Source organism: Bos grunniens, chromosome 3 (genome assembly GCF_055505025.1).
Source record: "Bos grunniens cultivar Pamir isolate PY7600 chromosome 3, Bosgru_T2T1.0, whole genome shotgun sequence".
In the NCBI taxonomy this organism is placed as follows: domain Eukaryota; kingdom Metazoa; phylum Chordata; class Mammalia; order Artiodactyla; family Bovidae; genus Bos; species Bos grunniens.
In genome coordinates, this window is record NC_141167.1 from 104,341,003 (window position 1) to 104,360,644 (window position 19,642).

The following is a 19,642-nucleotide window of genomic DNA, read 5'->3' on the forward strand; positions in this document are numbered from 1 at the left end:
AAATACCCTTCCATCAACTGCCTGTTCAAGTTGTTTGGACAGTTTTCTATTTCTGCTTCTTGTTTTTGTTGATCTGTAGGAGTGTGTGTTTGAGTGTGTTGGGTTGGGGGGGCGCTGGTTCTAGACACAAGTTCTTTGTGAGACATATGTATTATAAGTAGCTTCTCCATCTCTGTGGCTTGCGTTTTTACAATCATAATGGTGTATTTTAAAAACCAGAACTCTTATAATTATGCTTTTTATGCCTTGTTTGTGGACTCTTTGCTGTTGACAGGATCATGAAGATTTTCTTTCCCTTTTTTTAGACTCTGTCATTTTACCACTCAAATGTAGATCCATCATCAAAAGACAGCAGCATTCTAGACTTGAGCACTACTTCCCATCATGTATCTGAAAGTATGACTTTTCAAACCTTGAAATAGGTAGAAAGATAGCTGAAAGTGTCACTTTTATTGTTGGGTTTCTATTTTTTAAACTAAATATTAATTTCACTTACTTTAAAATAAAATGATTTTTAAATTTAATCCCTTGAACAGGTAATAAAATCATCTTTCAAAAAGAAAAAAATGTAGATCTATAATCTACCCAGAACTAATTTTCATTTAAGATATAAGGTAGAGGTCAAGATATATACAAACCCAAATTCTGCTGAAAGACCAAGAATATTTGAAGAAAGTACATTAATCCCTATATCCCCCTGCCTCACTCATCACACACACATATTAAATCCTTTCAGAGGAAACAGAATTGTGGTTATTCACCCTAAAGCTGCCAAACTAGAGTTTTTAGTGCAAAGAGAGGATCTAGCAAGTGTTTTCAAGAACCGAGTGAGACATCAGATTACCACGAAATGGTGGACAAGCCCCTTTGATCTCCTGCCAGGCTGAGCCCAGAATAAAAGGACCCTGCTCCAAGCTTCTTCACTGCATTTGAATTCCACAAGCCTGGAACAACCCAGAGAGGCAGGTGAGCAGTGAGACTCTGCTCTGTGGGAAAGGAAGCCCTCCAGGATGCCATCGATAGGTTCTGGTAGGAGGGAATGAGAAGGTTTTATAGAGCCATGGGTTGGGATGGAATACAGAAAAAGAAAGACAGATGACAGAAACAGCAATCAGTTCAGTTCAGTTGCTCAGTCGTGTCCGACTCTTTGCCACCCCATGAACTGCAGCATGCTAGCCCTCCCTGTCTATCAACAACTCCCAGAGTTCACTCAGACTCACGTCCATCAAGTCAGTGATGCCATCCAGCCATCTCATCCTCTGTCGTCCCCTTCTCCTCCTGCCCCTAATCCCTCCCAGCATCAGGGTCTTTTCCAATGAGTCAATAGGAACAGATAAATAAAACAAACCAGAAAACAAAAACCAGCTGGGAGAGACCTCGAGCAGGGAGAAGTGTGATACAGAAAGTTGGGGTCTGAATCAGGTGTCAGTAAACTACAGCTCACCTATTTTGGGAAATAACATTTCATTGGAATACTCTCACGCTCATCTGTTTACATATTACCTATGCTTGCTTTTAGTTTTAGTATTTTTTATTGATGTATAGTTGTTTTACAATGTTGTGTTAATTTCTGCTCTAGAGCAAACAAATTCAGTTATACATATGTATATATTCTTTTTTTATATCCTTCTCCATTAAGGTTTGTCATAGAATATTGAATATAGTTCTGTGTTATACACTAGGACCTTGTTATTTATCCATTCTATAAATAGAAGCGTTTATTTGCTAATCCCAACATCCCACTCCCTCCTTCCCGCAAGCCTCTCCCCCTTCACAACAACCAATCGGTTCTCTATGTCTTTGATTTTCTGTTTCACACATATGTTCATTTGTATCATATTTTACATTCCTCATATAAGTGATGTCACATGGCATTTGTCTTTTTCTATCTGACTTTCTTCACTTAGTATGAAGTGAAGTTGCATCAGTCTAGTTGCATCAGTGATTCTTACCTATGCCTGCTTTTATGTCACAATGGCAGAGTTGGAGAGTTGTGACAAAGCCTGGTCAGAAAAGCCTAAAATTTTTATTACCTGGCCCTTAAGAGGAAAAGTTTGCTGACTGCTGTTCTAAAACAGAAAATAATTTGAGATGAATGTGATTAAAGTTACAGATGAGAAAGCTCCAGATCAGCCTACAGAAAGCTGGTAAAGCTGAGGCCAGAACTTAGCTTACATAGCCCCCAGGCTTTATTCTTTCTTATGCTCCACCTTGAATCTTCCTATTGTTTCAAGGTCAAGCTTTCGACTCCAGGCCAGAGCATGGTGAGTTATCTAGTGAGGACCTGGGCCAGATGCCTGCCTAGGGTTTCCTACTGACTCTGACTCTGCTCTGGATTCTGATTTTAAGACAGCCAATGCAAAGGGGCAGTAATTATCCTTGAAGAAGCAGTGATCAAGTTTAAAGTAGTCAGGAATAATACAAAGGACTAGAGATGCTGCCAAAAATGGCAAACTAAGGGGAAAAAAATGCCTCAGCAACAGATAGGGGCACAGTCTCCGAGAAAGAAACTACTCCATGGTATCTGGGAACAATATAAGCTAAACTCTCCAAATTCATCTCTCTGCTTCAACACGTCTTATAAACTTTAGCAAGCACTCTCGTGTCCTCCCAAGCTTCTTTTCTTCAAACTGACTAAAGACATTTTGTCTTTTATTTTCAAGCACATTTCCCAAACCCATTCTTTTCCCTGGCTCTTTGCAGAGTGAACATGCTCCTTTTAAAGGAAAGAGTACACAGTCCAAATACCAGTGCTCAGGTGCAGCAGAGTAGGCACTGGCAACTGCAGGCCAGCCCCCAAGAAAAGTCCTTTTTTGGCCACTGCGATCTGTGGAGGCTCCTGTAGGGTGGGAAAAATAGGGAGGAAGTACAATAGGGTGGTCATAGCGTTGATCTTAAAGACAAAAGTAATAAGTGACAGTACTTCTCTCTTGTGCTAGTTTGGAAATAATCTCCACTGATGTTGTCTCATTCTCAGTTCAGTTCAGTCATGTCCGACTCTTTGCGACCCCATGAATCGCAGCACGCCTGGCCTCCCTGTCCATCACTAACTCCCGGAGTTCACTCAGACTCACGTCCATCGAGTTGGTGATGCCATCCAGGCATCTCATCCTCTGTCGTCCCCTTCTCCTCCTGCCCCCAATCCTTCCCAGCATCAGAGTCTTTTCCAATGAGTCAATTCTTCGCATGAAGTGGCCAAAGTACTGGAGTTTCAGCTTTAGCATCATTCCTTCCAAAGAAATCCCAGGGCTGATCTCCTTTAGAATGGACTGGTTGGATCTCCTTGCAGTCCAAGGGACTCTCAAGAGTCTTCTCCAACACCACAGTTCAAAAGCATCCGTTCTTTGTCTCATTCTAAAGGGCTTTTTTTTCTTTCTTTCAATTTATCTTCGGTCAAAGAAAAATGTCCTGTCAGCAGCAGCAATAGTACAAAGTCCCCTTCCAGCCTTCTACCCAGGTTCCTGTGAACTGCCCTCCCCAGGTTCCTTCATGTGGTTCTCCCAGGTTCCTGCGCCCTGCATTCCCCAAGTCACTGTCACCTGCCCTCCCCGGGTATGCTGCCCTCCCCAGGTTTCTTGGTACTGCCCTCCCTGAGCTCCTGAACCCTGCCCTCCCAAGCCATGTCCCCCTTCCCCGCCAGCAGGAATACCTGCCAAAGCAGAAGTGACACCTCTGAAGCCACCCTCCACCACCTGATCATGAAGACACCGCATCCAGCACCATCCCCTCACTTCCAATAAAATGAGAAGACACTGCCTCTCTTCAGACTCAAGGAGAAAGGTATCATTACAGTGTATTGGATTTTCCTCTCCAATACCCTCCTCCCAGCTCTTCCACCAGGAGATTGCATGGTGTGGCCAGAAGTGCCATGCTCTCCAACTCTTCCCTAGAGGCCAGACCTGTTCCTGCCCTTCTCCTCCACTCCTTCCACTCCTTCTCCACCTTGTCCAGGTCAGGACAAGGCCTTGGTCAGGACAAGGCCACACTTTCTACCTGCTGTCTCCTCTACCATGCTGCCCCCGGCTGGTCACATGAGGTACCTACAAGGACACAGACATTCTTGTCCACCAGTTGGCCTCACTAGGAGTTGTAGTTGCAAACGGTAAAGTTTTCCAGGAGCAAACAGAGCTGAAAAATTAACAACAACAAAATCTGCTTAAGCCAATCAGAAACTCTCCAGACTTCTTCAGAGCGGACTCCACACTCCTCAGTGAAGACAATGAACTTTTCTGTTTGTCTTTCCTTCCTACACTCCCCACAACCCCTAACAAAGCTCACCCTGCCTGCTAGACTCCGAGTCCATTAAAAATTTTCCAAACTATTTGATGGTCTTTCCTTCATGCTTCTCAAAAAAATATCTTATTCCCTTATTTGCCCTGTCTCTGTGTTATCGAAAGTCAGGGTATGGCTGCTCTCTCCTCAAAGCCAATAAAGAGGCCAGGTTTGTGCAAAACAAAGTTTGCTTTATTTTGGATGCTGGCAACTGGGAGTGGGGGCGGTGAGGGACATAAAGGCCCATTCTCCCCATCCGCTGACTGCCCCCTTTCTACTCGAACAACGGGGGGTGGGGTGATGAAAGGTTTTATAGACAGAGGGAGGGGCTGCTTGCAGAAACAGCAGTCAGCCTTGACAGTCATCTTGAAATTGGTCATCAGTGGTCTGACCAGCATCAGCTTTGCTGTTTTAGGTGCAGTTAACCTTCAGTTCCAGGGTCAGTTTGTTTCCAGTTCTTTGAGGCCAATTCTCAGAATTATGACAGCTTATGTTGGTTGGAGAAGGCAATGGCACCCCACTCCAGTACTCTTGCTTGGAAAATCCCACGGATGGAGGAGCCTGGTAGGCTGCAGTCCATGGGGTCGTGAAGAGTCAGACACGACTGAGCGACTTCACTTTCACTTTTCACTTTCATGCATTGGAGAAGGAAATGGCAACCCACTCCAGTGTTCTTACCTGGAGAATCCCAGGGACGGGGGAGCCTGGTGGGCTGCCATCTATGGGGTCGCACTGAGTCGGACACGACTGAAGCGACTTAGCAGCAGCATGTTGGTGGGTACAGTCTGGTCATCATGTAGTTAACTTATTTCGCCTGGTAGGGGCTTCAGTATCTATAAAACAGCTCACCAGATATGGCTCAGAATATTACTGATAGCCCTTGAGGAGGAACTAAGGGTCCTTAACTATGGATCAATGATTACATTATTATTATTTGGTCTCCTTTGACTGTTTTCCTTTGTTTCTGCATTTTCTACCTCTTGTGATTAAACTTATTCTTTGGCTAAAGTTTCTCCACAGAAAAAAGGCAGGCTGAGGACACAGCGGGGAGAAGGCCAAGCCGTAGGATCCTGCTCCATTTCTCTACTCTCTTACTGGGGTTGGGAGAAGGACACAGAGGGACAAGTCTGGGCCTGAGAAAAGAAGCTTCTGAGACTGAGTGGAAAATCACTGGGACCTCCAGAGAGCCACTAGGGGGCAGGCATGCGAGGTCCCTGAGTCAGAGACAGCACAGTAACACAGGTGAGGAAACATGAAGGAAGTTCTCCTCGGGGTTTAGCCTCAGCTTGCTGGGAGGTTACTCTATCAATCAACTACTTCACTAGTCAGTCTCTGTACTTCTCTCAATAAACATTGATTCGTGTCAGTAAAGTGTCTTGCACTGCTAAGACCTAGAGGAAAAAAAGAAGGAGATAGAAGCTTTCTGGAGAAGACTGCTCAGTGGTCTGCTGGGAAGGCACGGATGTACCACATGGACCATTAGATTGCATCTGACAAAGGCACATCAGTGGGGATGTACACTCTCTCACCCAGGGCTGAGGGAATGTATGAAACCCACAGAAGACGAGGAACCAAGTACATCGGGGATGACTCCTTGATTTCTTAACCGGGCTCCATCACTGGCTGCTTATGTAACCCAGGCAAGACCTTCTTTGAAGCCAATCACATTCCGTGATTATGGATTTTTTAATCTAATCATAGTCCATGAATATCCCAATTTTCATTTTCCCACCAATTGCACCACGCTGCTGGATCACAAGGTGAGTGCTTTTTGTGAAGCAGACTAGGGTGAGGTTTCCACTTCTTTATGTTGAGTTATTGGGCATAAGAAACCTTCTCCTGGTCCCCTGTCCAGTCCAGGAATACTTCATGGTGAAATGAAAGAAAAAGGGTGCACTGTCCCTGTGTGAAGCCAGGAGGAGAACAAAAGACAGGGTAAACTTGCATGAGAGGGTAAACACATTCAAAAGTTTTAGAGACATAATCCCCTCTCTATCATCCCTGGATGATTTCTGTGACTACCTACGCACCCTAGCTGGGCTTGTGAAGCCACTCAGTCGTGTCCGACTCTTTGCGACCCCACGGACAGTAGCCTGCACCAGGCTCCTCCGTCCATGGGATTTTCTAAGCAAGAGTACTGGAGTGGGTTGCCATTTCCTTCTCCAGGGAATCTTCCTGACCTAGGGATCGAACCCAGGTCTCCCGCACTGTAGACAGACGCTTTACCATCTGAGCCACCAGGGCATGTTAATCATAGTCTTTGAAGAAAACGATCCTGCATTATGTAAGTGGACCTCATTCTATGAGTTGAAAGCCTAAATACAAAAGAAGCCCCTGGAGTTGAAGAGGTTTAAAAAAAAATTAAGAGGTTTTTAAAAAAACAAAACCCATGGACTATACATTCCACGGAATTCTCCAGGCCAGATAGAATACTGGAGTAGGTAGACTTTCCCTTCTCCAGGGGATATTCCCAACCCAGGGATTGAACCTAGGTCTCCTGCTTTGCAGGAGGATTCTTTACCAGCTGAGCTTTGAGGGAAGCCCAAAGGTTGGCCTGCTGCATTGGCCAGGAATCGAACCTGGGTCAGCTGCTTGAAGGCAGCTATGCTCACCACTATATCACCAATGCTGAAGAAAACATGATCCTACATCATGTAAGTAGAGCTCATCCTATGAGTTGAAAGCCTGAATACAAAAAAAGATTGACCTGTCCCAAGGGAATTCTATGACCAGGCTGCAAGTGTGCTCAAACTGCAAACTTCCCTGGGTTTCCAGCCAGCCTGCCTGCTCTGCAGGTTTTGGACTTGCCGCCTCCATGATCACATGAGCCAACTTCTTAAAAATATACATATTCACTTCCTACTCATTCTATTTCTCTGGACACTCCTGACATACGCTTATTCAAACTGCAGGATGCAGAGACAGGGGCTTGGCTAGAGGTTTAAAGAGAACCGTTGGACATGGCACAGAAGCAGAAGCACAGGGGGTGTGGAGGGTTGAAGAGACTGAATGGCGTGACCCAGCCTCCCAGAACCCATTGCTGTGCCGCCCCTCCACATTGGGTTTTCACACTCAGTCCACTGCTTTGTTGGAGCACGAGGAGACGACAGTGGACTGACGTGCACGTGAAACACCGGTCTCATACCGGCTGTCCTTTCTGCACAGAAGGAAATGCCATTGCACACCACCTGCTGACAAAGGAGGATCTTCTATACAAAGAAGGGGTTTGACAGGTGTTTCAGGAAGTGGAGAGCTATACCTGGAGCTGGCAAGTCACGGTGGATTCCAGGTATTGTCCCAGCCTGGGCTGAATCCATCATGAAAGGGCTAGGGCTGGAGTCTCTTCAGCCCACTTGGCTTTATCCTCACAGGTCAGGTGTGCTTGGAATTTCAGGTTAAGTGAAATAGCTCCAATGGATGTGAAGAGCCTGATATGCCAACCCGGGCTCCCTCTAGAGTTACAGACAGGGGATGCCCAAGAGTGACTTTCTCAGGGCAGAGAGAGGGGCCATTTATAGGAAAAAAAAAAGTACTCCTACAATCCTTCCTCAGCAGCTGCTGCAAGTGCAGGGTCCTGGGATGCGGCAGATTTGCCAGAACCCCTGATGGGAAGGTTGCCCCTGAGGGTAATGGTAGAGCTGTGGTGGTTTAATTAAGAAGGTGTCAATATCAACAACAGAAGATCTTCTCTTGCTTATAGATTATTTTCAAACAAGAAAGATGTCTTAAACAGAGTGAAAAAGTCAGAAAGAGAAAAATAAATGTCTCAAATTAACGCATGTATGTGGAATCTAGAAAAATGGTACTGATGAAGCTATATGCAAAGCAGAAATGGAGACACAGATGTGGAGAACAAACATATGGACACCAAGGGGAGATGGGGGTGAGGTGAGATGAATTGGGAGATTGGGATTAGCATATATTCACTATTACATATAAAACAGGTAACTAATGAAAAGCTACCATATAGCACAGGGAACTCTACTCATTGCTCTGTGGTGACTTAATGGGAAGGAAATCCAAAAAGTACACACACACACACACACACACACACATATGGGTATCCCAGGTGGCACTGGTGGCAAACAGTCCTCCTGCCAGTGCAGGAGATGCTAGAGACCACCAGTTCAATCCCTGGTTGAGAAGATCCCCAGGGAGAAGGAAATGCATCCCATTCCAATATTCTTGCCTGAGAAATCCCATGGGCAGAGGAGCCTGGCGGGTTATAGTCCATTGGGTCGCAAGAATCAGACACAACTTAGCGACTGAACAACAACAAAATATATGCATACATTTATTCCTTCTTTTTGGATTGTTTTTGGATTCACGAAGCTGATTCACTTTGCTGTACAGCAGAAATTAACACAAAATTTTAAAGCAACTATACTCCAATAAAAATTTTCAGAAGAATAGAAAGATGTCTTAGCAGCAGCAACAATGCAAAATCCCATGCTGGCCCCCTCCCCAGGACCTTAAGCCTTGCCCTCCCAAGCTGTATCCCCCACCCCCAGCCAGCAGAACTGTCCCCCTATGCAGTGCCCCTCCCCCAGCCAGCAGGAATCCTGCCAAAGTAGAAGCGACACCTCTGAAGCCACCCTCCACCCTCTGATCATAAAGACACTGCACCCCCCTGCCCAGCATCGTCCCCTGACTTCCAGCCAAATCAGGGAACACGAACAACTGAGAAGGCATGGCCTCTCTTCAGACTCAAGGAGAAAGATATCATCACAGTGTATTGGATTTTCCTCTCCAAACCCACTCCTCCCAGCTCTTCTACCAGGAAACTGCATGGTGAATACAGAAGTGCCATGCTCTCAAACTCTTCCCCAGAGATCAGACCTGTTCCTTCTCTGCTGTGGTCAGGATAAGGCCAGACTTTCCACTTGTAGTCTCCTCTACCATGCTGCCCCCTGCTGGTAATATTAGATTCCTACAAGAACACAGATTTTTTTTTTTTTTTTTTTTTTTTCCTCAATTGGCCTCCCTGGTGAAGCAACAACTTTGTAAGAATTTCCAGGAGGGGCATTGGTGGTTCAGTGGTAGAATTCTCATCTCCTACAAGGGAGATCTGGGATTGATTCCTGGCCGATGCACTGTGCTCAAGTTTGTTTTGGAGAAGAGCATGGCAACCCAGTCCAGTATTCTTGCCTGGAGAATCCCACGGACAGAGGAGTCTGGCCGGCTACAATCCATAGGGTTGCAAAGAGTCAGACAGGATTGAACTGACTTAGAACACATGCACCAGGAACAAACACAGCTGAAAAATTAAAAAAAAAAAAAAAGCACCATCTGCTTAAACCAATCAAGATTTCCCCAGAGTTCAGAGCACAACTTCTCCCAGCTCCTCTGCCAGGAGACTGCATGGTATAGACAAAACTGCCATGTTCTTAAACTCTTCCTTATCCCCAGCCCACAGGAGCGCCCCACTGTGCAGCACTCCCTGTTCCATCAAGGCTCACACACTGAAGCTGCCCTCCCTGACTTGTTCATAAAGCACCTGAATTCTGTTCCCTATTACCATACACTCTATTTTAATCCAAAAACTTGAATTACATTCAGCCCCAGAAGAAACTACTTCCCCCAGGCTGAAAGTGGATCATGAAAGTCCACAGTTAATCCAAACAGAGATCGTGAAAGTCCACAGTTAATCCAAACAGAGAGCGGAGGGTGGTCAGATGTGTTCTCAGGGAGCTCCTGGGAACCTGGGCAGGAGTGTGCTTCTCTAGGACCATCACCTTAGCAGGCAGAATACTGCCACTCTCCTGTTGCTACACCCTCTTCCCACAGTGCTCTCAGTCTCTTACCAGCAGCTTTCACCTCTGGAGGCCAAAGAAAAGTCCCACAAAGAGAAGGAAACATGAGCTTTCCTTCAAATTTCCTACAGAGAAAAAAAAAAACAGGATTATTATTAAAAATAATATCACTGAAGAACATTGAAGCCGCCTGTCTTCCCCACTGTGCACACCCCATCTCTTATTGCTAGTTAGGCTCTTTCCAGGACCGACCCTGCAGCCTCCACCCCCAATCCTGCTGACTCATGACCCAGCCTCTCTGTTTGAGCTATTAAAAATAATATCACTGAAGAACATTGACTTTTGCTCAGTTAATGCCCAGACCACTGTGGCTAAGTTTAGAGGGGTGGGGAATGGCAAAAGTTACAAGAAAGAGATAGTGTCTTATCCAGGGAAAACAGACACAGGGAAATGACTTGGAATGCCTTCCTCCTGGGGGCCCCCATCTGGTGAATCTCCAAAATGAGTTCTACCCTCAGCTCCTCAGCCTCCTTCCTAGAGAAAGACCCATTGAGTTGAGATGGTGAAGCTCATTGGCAAGGGTGCTACTGAACAACTGAGGATGTGCAGGCTTCCTTTTATTTAGATTTAGATTATTATACAACACTGAACAGAAGAGATTTGAGTTGGGCACTTTGCACACCTGTGACAGTGACAACTTCAATGAAGGCAGCAACAGTGAGAGAGGTGTTCGCTGGGCTCCCAAACACCAGCCTGGGTCAAGGACCTGTGATTTGGGAAATAGAACTGGCAGATCCCAGCGGCACATTTGGTGCAGTTGAGTGAGAGGCAGGAGGCTAGGATGATCTCAGGTTTCAGGTCTTGGTGAAGAGAGATGCTATTCACAGAGTTGGAGCACACAAGAGAAGCATGTTAAAAAGATGCAGAGGGTGATGAATTCTGTTTGAGGAACCAAAGTATATCTAATGGAAAGAGGCGGGTAGAAGAGGCCAGAGAAATGGGACACCATCTAGGTAACAGAGGAACCCACGGGGTGTTGTTATCATTTAGTCGCTAAGTGATGTCCAATAGTTTTGCTACGCCAAGGACTGTAGCCTGCCAGGCTCCTCTGTCCATGGGGTTTCCCAGGCAAGAATACTGGAGTGAGTAACCATTTCCTCTTCCAGGGCATCTCCCCGGCCCAGGAATCAAACCCAAACCTCCTACACTGATAGGCAGATTCTTTACCACTAAGCCACCTGGGAAGACCAACTCAAGGGGATATGGGGTTTTAAAAAGAGAGAGAGAGAGAAAAGACACAACAGTGTCAAATACTGCAGTAAAGTCAAATTGGGTAAAGAGCAAACTATGTCCATGAAGATGTCGTGGAACTAATATACACCTAATACACAACATATAAGCAAAAATACGTAAAAATCACCATTGGGAATTGATGCACAATGAAAGGGGAAGATTGTGTTTCCCGCGGGCCACAGGAGAGGAAGAACTGGCTCTCTGGGCTGTGTAAAATCCAATCCAAGAGGGCCACCTACAGGTGAAATCCCAGCGGAAAGAACCTGGAGGAGAACTGCTCAACCCTTGGGTGTGTAGGAGTGGGAGGCAGGTATGCTTGCCAATACTGAATAATGCTGCAGTTAAAACCTCAACAAGGTGGGTGACAGAAGTGGCTGAAGAACATATTCAAGTTTCCCACCCGAGAAAAGGTCACTTAACCACCTGCCAAATACAGAGAGCCTCTATGTCAGTGCAGAGCAGTATCAATCAGATAAGAACCATCCTGCCCCTCGTCTCTTCTCCCTTTTCAAACCCTCCCCCAGAAACCAGAGGTGGCCAGGTGAGTGAGGAAGGGGAAGGGAAATTCTGAATACAGAAATAGAGAAGATGCTCTCCTTTCTGGTCCCAAGTGGGAAAGAGAAGGAAATATAATGTTCTGGGAAGTGCACCTTCCGATTACTGAAATAAGATTGTTTAGGGACTTCCCTGGTGGCCCAGCGGTTAAGAATCCGCCTCCCAGTGCAGGGGGCACAGGTTCAATCCCTGTTCAGGGAAATAAGGGCCCACATGCCACAGGCAACTAAGCCCATCAGCCTTGACTACTGAACCCATGCCCCACAACTAGAGAGAAGCCTCATGCTGCGACTAAGAACTGCTGCAGCCAAATAAATAAATAAGTAAATTTTTGTTTACTAAAATAGGAACCAAATAATTCCTTATTGTCTAAGCAGGATCCTAAAAGTTAATGGCATCTGCTAGAGATTCCATCCCAAGAGGAAGGAAAGAGACAATCCCACAGAGAGAATTTGAAGAGGCACCAAGGGAAGGAGTAGAGCTCTTTTCTGACTTTATCCTATGAGTCCTGCTTATTCAGTAAGAATCCCATGAGAGACAGGGAAAGAGAGAGAAGAAAAGAGTGACTTCACCTAGAAAGCAGAAAAGGGGGAACCAAGTGAATTTAAAAATTCGGACACACAGCAACACGGGTGGGCCTAGACTGTGTCACACTGAGTGATGTAAGCCAGACAGAGAAGGAGAAATACTGTGTGATATCCCTTACATGTGGAATCTAAAAAGAAATGATGCAAATGAACTTACCTACAAAACAGAAAGATACTCACAGGCTTAGAAAACAAACCTAGGGTTGCTGGAGGGGGGATAGAGAAAGGGATAGTTAGGGAGTTGGGAAGGTCATGCACACACTGCTGTATTTAAAATGGATAATCAACAAAGACCTATTGTATAAGCGCATGGAACTCTGCTTAATGTTATGTGCCAGCCTGGATGGGAGGGGTTTTGTGGGAGAATGGATACATGTTTATGTATGACGGAGCCCCTTTGCTGTTCACCTGAAACCACCACAGCATTGTTAACCGGCTATTCTTCAGTCACTAGCCCATATCTGACTCTGCGATCCCATGAACTACAGCACTCCAGGCTTCCCTGTTCTTCACCATCTCCTGGAGTTCACTCAAACTCACCTCCATTGAGTCAGTGATGCCATCCAACCATCTCATCCTCTGTCTTCCCCTTCCCCTCCTTGATCTCAACCTTTCCCAGCATCAAGGTCTTTGCCGATGAGTCAGCTCTTCATATCAGGTGGCCAAAGTATTGGAGCTTCAGCTTCAGTCTCAGTCCTTCCAATGAATATTTAGTGTTGATTTCCTTTAGGATTTTGGTTTGATTGCCTTGCTGTGCAAGGGACTCTCAAGAGTCTTCTCCAGCACCACAGTTCAAAAGCATCAATTCTTTGGGTTTACCACAATACAAAATAAGAAGTTTAAAGTTTGGGGAAAAGAAAAGATTTCCCCGGCCTGGTACAATATCCAGAGCTATGGGGCCTGCAGGCTCACAAGGAGAAATCATTGAATGGTCCCCTGACTTTTCTGGCCTTAGTGAATGTTTACAGTACCAACTTTTATCACTAACATTTATATCAACTCTCCTTCCTCAAAACTGAAATCATCCATTAACAGCTAATATTGAAATACCTAATCTTCCTAGATTAGACGACCAGGAACTCTGGCTGGAAGACAGGAAAAAATAATATGGAGAAGGAATTTCAGAGTCAAAATCAGGAGGTGAGAGAGAGGGAGAGATCAGAGACAGAGGCAAAGAGAGATCTAACAAGCCAAGTGATGACAAAGCCAGGAATGCACTGAAAAAATAATAACCCATATGTAAAGAAGACTTTTACTGGGGGCTCTTCATACGTAGAGGCTTACTGAATTTTCACAACCTACAAGTATTATGAGGCAGGATGACGGATGGCAGTGCAGGCTTTGCACTTGGAAATATGCCTGGTATGTTATAAGCTCTCAGTATAAATCACATATTATCCTAAGATGGGTGCTATTATTTTCACACTTTATTGTTGAGAGAATTGGAACTTAAAAAGTTTAAACCAGTTACTAAATGTCATTTCTGCTCCCCAGATGTCTCAGCAGTAAAGAATTCGCCTGCAGTGCAGAAGACTCAGGAGATGCAGGCTCAGTCCCTGGGTTGGAAAGATCCCCAGGAGGAGGGCATGGCTACCCACTCCAGTATTCCTGCCTGGAGAATCCCATGGACAGAGGAGCGTGGCAGGCTGCAGTCCACAGGGTTGCAATGGAAGTGACTGAGTACACACATATAAGGGTCGTTTATTAAGTACGAAAGCAGGACTTGAACCCAAGGCTCTGGATCCAAGGTCCTCGTTCTTAACCTGGGGGCTTTGATGCCCCTCATTTCCCCTTCCAGCCACTTTCCTTCTGAGATCCAGCCCCTCAACAAGTCTGTTCTCTCTCTGATGACCTAGAGGTATGGGTTTGGGGTGGAGGTGGGAGGGAGGCTCAAGAGAGAGGGGACATATGTATACTTATAGCTAATTCACATTGTTGTACAACAGAAATAACACAACGTTGCAAGGCAATTATCCTCCAATTAAAATTTTAAAAAAATTTTAAAAAGAAACCTGTTTTGTGTTTCATCTCAGGAGTGCCTTGCTGCTAGCTAGCTGCCAACCAAACTCTAACCCAAACATAAGCAGATACCTATTAGTAAATGTAACCCTTTAAAGAAGGGGTTTAAAGACTAAAAAGATGATGGACAAATGTCCAGCTGACAATCCAATGAGTGATAGACTTTTATTTAGTGGTAATTTCTTAAGCAAGAAATAGGAGAGAGGAGAAAGGAGAGAGCAGAAGATGACAACAGCCGGTAGAAATCATTACGTCTTCTCTCATCACTGTCACAAATGACTGGCTCCTCCATATCCACTTGCTAGCTCTGGTCCAGAGCTGAACAGCAGGTGGAGCTGGGATTCTTGAGATGGGTGTAAGAGCTGCTTTTCAATGGCTTTGAAGAGACAGAGCTCTTGAACAAACTGAAGGAGGTAAGAAAATGAAGATTGGGCTACACCAAGACAATGCATCCAACACCAATTATCCCAGGGGCAGGGGGCTCAATTCTGGTCCACCCTGGACTTTCATTTAGGTTCATTTGGGTTTTATGACATTCTTTATCCACTGTGAATACCAAGTAAACCCTGCACTGGGACTCCCCATCCTCCCTAGTATCTTTACTCTTCTCTTCCCCAGTCCTCTCTTTCTGGACCAGCTCACTCTCATCCACTCAGTAAACATATATTGGGCTGAAGTGAACTCAAGCTCTCAGGTCTGCCCAGCAGCACAAGAGTCAGAGCCATCTTTCCAATAACCACTCAAGATGCTCTACTGCAAACACAAAACTCTTAGATTCAAACTCATTTTCTTCCAACACAAACCTCTTATGTTTCCTCACTGCCCATTAACAATAGAACTTCCCCAGTGGCTCAGTGGTAAAGAAACCGTCTGCAATGCAGGAGACCCAGGTTTGATCCCTGAGTTGGGAAAGTCCCCTGAAGAAGGGTATGGCAGCCCACTCCAGCTTTCATGCCATGGAGAATCCCATCGACAGAGGAGCCTGGTGGGCTACAGTCCATGGAATCACAAAGAGTCAAACATGACTGAGCATGCACTGCACACATTAACAATGGGAGCACCGGGGAGTCCTCTTTCTTAATTTTCTTAACTTTCCACTAACAAATCCCATAAATTTGCCTCTCTGATGATGTTTGTCTCATTGGCACCCTCTTTCTTCCACACCGCCACTGCCTTCCTTCAGAGTTGGTAATTTTTCTGATTTCTTTGAAACAACCTAGTTCAACTTTCATTCCACCACTCCATTCCCCAATATACCCTACACTGCTGTCAAAAATATCTTTCAACACCTTAGGCATGATCATATCACAATTTTAGCCAAAAATCACTCATGATTCATCAGTGAATGATGATGTCCATTCATCAGTAAATGCCAAGATGAATTTCCTGGACCAGGGTTCAAGGCATCATGTGTGTCTGAGCCCTAGTTGCCTTTATTAATCCTATTACTACCCTAGACACATCCCTATTGCAACCACAAAGACCCCCTGGCCAGGTCTTTGAAAAACCAAGGAAAGAATTTCTTAGAGGCAACCTTTTCCACTCTAGTATTGGAACGGGGCTTAACCCAACAGGTCAGAACTGGTCAGGGGCATCAGACTCAATTTCTTTAGAATAGGCAAGATTTACCTTAGATTTCAAGGGATGGCCACTCCTTGATTAAAAAAAAAAAAATCATAGAATCCAGAAAACTGTGAATTTCAGGAAGAGATACTGAGAAAAAGTGCTAAGGTAATCCTTGAATTTGAACCAGGGAGTATGGAGCTTTAAAAATAGATTTTGGAATCTCATGCTAAAAACACAGGGAGGACAGGAGAGTCAAAACAGCTGTGCTAGGTCCTAGGAAACTCTCCTAGAAAGATAAACAACAGCCAAGTTCAAAGGAGTTAAGATTTAGGAGGCTAGGAGAGGAGAGAGAGACCAGGTGCCAACAGAGCTTTTCTGCCACCAGCAACAATAAGGTTCCCTGGCCTTAGAGTTCAGTACCCTTCACCATAGCCTGATTTCACCAGCATGAATTTTGAGGGTTGGGGAGAGGACGAGAGAGTGAAGGAGGTATTGATCATAGCCTATTCTCATGTTCAAAGACTTGAGTTGAGCTGGGAGCTCTGGAGCCATACAACAATTGCTACTTGATGATGTAGCAATGAGGTCACAAGTGGCTGTCTCCTTCTCTCCTCTTCCGGCTTCCTCAGAGCTGGGCAGAGGAACCAGAGGGGAAAATACACCTTCCCAGGCACAGCCATAATATCCACCTCACTCGACTACTTGTCAGCTTCAGTAACAACACAAAGGGGTGAGTTGCATGTCAACAACTAGAAATGCCCCATCTTTTACCTCTCCTTTCTGGGGAATGACCCACCACAGCCCAGGCACTGAACAAGGTTGAAATGACAGCTATGTGTGGGTGAAAGTTTCCTCTCATTCTCAGTAGCAAGAGCTAGCTACAATTCATTTGCAAGAGTGATTCTTAACCATTTTGGAGTTCAATGTAATTATCTGTCTCTTCAGAAAGTCATACTGACTTTAAAACAAAAGTAGATTTAAACATTTATTTTTATACTGTTAAAGGAAATCCAAGATGTGCCAAGTTTATCCAACTTGCAAGTATTATTAGAGACATAAGGGCTCTGTCCATATCCAGAAGTCAAACAGTCTATAGAGGAAGACTTAGCTCAGGGCAAAATTGAACAGAGGGGGAAAAGGAATTCCTCCTGAAAATCACGTTTTGTGGCTCTGACATTCATATTTTCAGAGAAACTAGAATTTCCCCGTTTATCTCCTCTTAACTTCTTCCCTCATCCTAATCAACTAGGAGAGGAGTTTCCAGAGTGGTCCATGGGAGCCCACTCATGGTGGGGATTCAACTCTTTCCATCCTCATCCCTCAAATTAAAAAAAAAAATCAATTCTTAAGGTTTTGAGAGCTTAGACAGGACATAGAATTGAAATAAGTGTCCTGGGTCACTAAGCCCACTAATATATCCTCCCATTCAATTTCCAGAGGGATGGGGAGGTGTTCTTACAAGAGTTCTTTAACATGGTTGTCATGTCATGGATGCCTTTAGAAATGTGGACTTCCAAACTTATGGACTCCTCGGAATAATGTTTTGTTTTGTTTTATTTTATTTTTAAACTTTACAAAATTGTATTAGTTTTGCCAAATATCAAAATGAATCTGCCACAAGTATACATGTGTTCCCTATCCTGAACCCTCCTCCCTCCTCCCTCCCCATACAATCCCTCTGGGTCATCCCAGTGCACCAGCCCCAAGCATCCAGTATCGTGCATCGAACCTGGACTGGCGACTCGTTTCATACATGATATTATACATGTTTCAATGCCATTCTCCCAAATCTTCCCACCCTCTCCCTCTCCCACAGAGTCCGTAAGACTGTTCTATACATCAGTGTCTCTTTTGCTGTCTTGTACACAGGGTTATTGTTACCATCTTTCTAAATTCCATATTTATGCGTTAGTATACTGTATTGGTGTTTTTCTTTCTGGCTTACTTCACTCTGTATAATAGGCTCCAGTTTCATCCACCTCATTAGAACTGATTCAAATGTATTCTTTTTAATGGCTGAGTAATACTCCATTGTGTATATGTACTACAGTTTTCTTATCCATTCATTTACTGATGGACATCTAGGTTGCTTCCATGTCCTGGAATAATGTTTTTAAATGAATGAAACAAAATACCTGGGGTTATGGAAGATACTGATTACACTGGTAAATATATGGTTAAGTATGGTTCTTATGTTGAGTTTGGGCAAGGTCCCAGGACCCTAGGTTAAGAACTCCTGCTCTAGGAGCTATGGAACAGAGACAAGGATAAATGCAGAGAAAGCAAAGTAAGGGTGATGAGATCAAGAAATGTTGTCAGTAATGCACTGCAAGGACAAGAAGACAGCCCTTAGATAAGAATTTGGTCTAGATCCTGAACGTGTCCCAGGAAAGGCTTTCTTAAGAATAAGGCTGGGCACAGGGCAGGACGTGTGAGGAGCAGGAGGCCCCCCTCCCACCCTGCAATATGGTCTCCCACAAACAACCTGTCATGTATCTCTTTACAGGGCTCAGAGAATCAAGAAGGAATGTCGAGTGATGATAAAAATAAACCTGGTGAGCCCAAGAATGAGCCCAAGCAATGTGATCCCGGGTGTGAACAAAAGTGCGAAACGAAATGCCAGCCCAGCTGTTTAAAGAGACTGCTGCAGCGGTGCTCTGAAAAGTGCCAGCCACCAAAGTGCCCACCACCAAAGTGCACCCCGTGTCCCCCATGTCCCCCATCGTGCCCCCCACCCCCAAAGTGCCCTCCACCATGCCCACCGCCCTGCCCACCGCCCTGCCCACCACCCTGCCCTCCTAAGCCATGTGTCAAGTCCTGTCCTCCTAAATGCCCACCACCCTGCCCACCCCCAGAATGAGGCACCAAGGGTGCCACCCAGCCCACTACCTCCACCATCTCATCACGTTCACCACCGAGGGGCTGAGAGCTGAAGCCATGAGCTGACAAGTAAACGTGTTCCTCTGCTGTGCAAGACTTCCTTCTCCTGGTTTCTTGGCAGTTGGGGGTTTGTTGTCTTCCAGCTTTAATACCAGTAAGAAGCAATCCCCTGGGGGCGTGAGGCTAGGACCCAGGCCCTCCACACTCAACAACCTTGGAAGATGGCCATGCATCTGACCCCACCTGCTGCATGGAGGGGTGCGGCATCTTCTGAGGGGTGCACCCGGGGAACATGCCCTGTTAGAGCACCACCTGAGAAAGCTATAAACATGGCTATCGAAGTGGCATCCCCGGGGGACACACTGAGCACAAGGCAGGAAGCGGGCATGAGGGGGAAAGGGAGTGGACATTGGGGAAAGATCCAGCAAAGTCAAGGAAAGAAGTCTGCCATGGCTTTTAGTCCCACTGCCTGATGCTGGGCCGGAACATTCTGAAAACAGGCTGCATGTGTTTAAACTCTAGCTCTGCTTCCCTCTGGCTTCCCTGCTGGCTCAGACGGTAAAGAATTTGCCTGCAATACAGGAGACCTGGGTTCAATTCCTGGGTCAGGAAGATCCCCTGGAGAAGGGCATGGCAGCCCACTCCAGTATTCTTGCCTGGAGAATCCCCATGGACAGAGGAGACTGGTAGGCTACAGTCCATAGGGTCGCAAAGAGT

The 19,642-nt window shown here is 45.4% G+C and overlaps 1 protein-coding gene and 2 long non-coding RNA genes across 3 annotated transcripts; 2 read left to right on the plus strand and 1 right to left on the minus strand.

Moving 5' to 3' along the window:
- Positions 1-1,513: 1,513 nt before the first annotated feature.
- Positions 1,514-4,358, minus strand: LOC147376543 (uncharacterized). The gene is made up of 2 exons (XR_015161040.1): positions 3,650-4,358; positions 1,514-3,387 (listed from the first exon to the last, which is right to left on the minus strand). It is a non-coding gene; the product is annotated as an uncharacterized LOC147376543 (long non-coding RNA).
- A 1,146-nt stretch (positions 4,359-5,504) lies between these two features.
- Positions 5,505-14,430, plus strand: LOC147376544 (uncharacterized). The gene is made up of 3 exons (XR_015161039.1): positions 5,505-6,032; positions 7,438-7,561; positions 13,955-14,430. It is a non-coding gene; the product is annotated as an uncharacterized LOC147376544 (long non-coding RNA).
- Positions 14,431-18,549: 4,119 nt separating this feature from the next.
- Positions 18,550-19,021, plus strand: LELP1 (late cornified envelope like proline rich 1). The gene has a single exon (XM_086392742.1). The coding sequence runs from the start codon at positions 18,573-18,575 to the stop codon at positions 18,903-18,905; it is 333 nt and encodes a 110-aa protein (XP_086248868.1). The 5' UTR covers positions 18,550-18,572; the 3' UTR covers positions 18,906-19,021.
- The last annotated feature ends 621 nt before the right edge of the window (positions 19,022-19,642 follow it).

Bases quoted from the DNA above. Each gene is read 5' to 3' on its own strand.
- LELP1 (XM_086392742.1), top strand. From the start codon at position 18,573: ATGTCGAGTGATGATAAAAATAAACCTGGTGAGCCCAAGAATGAGCCC.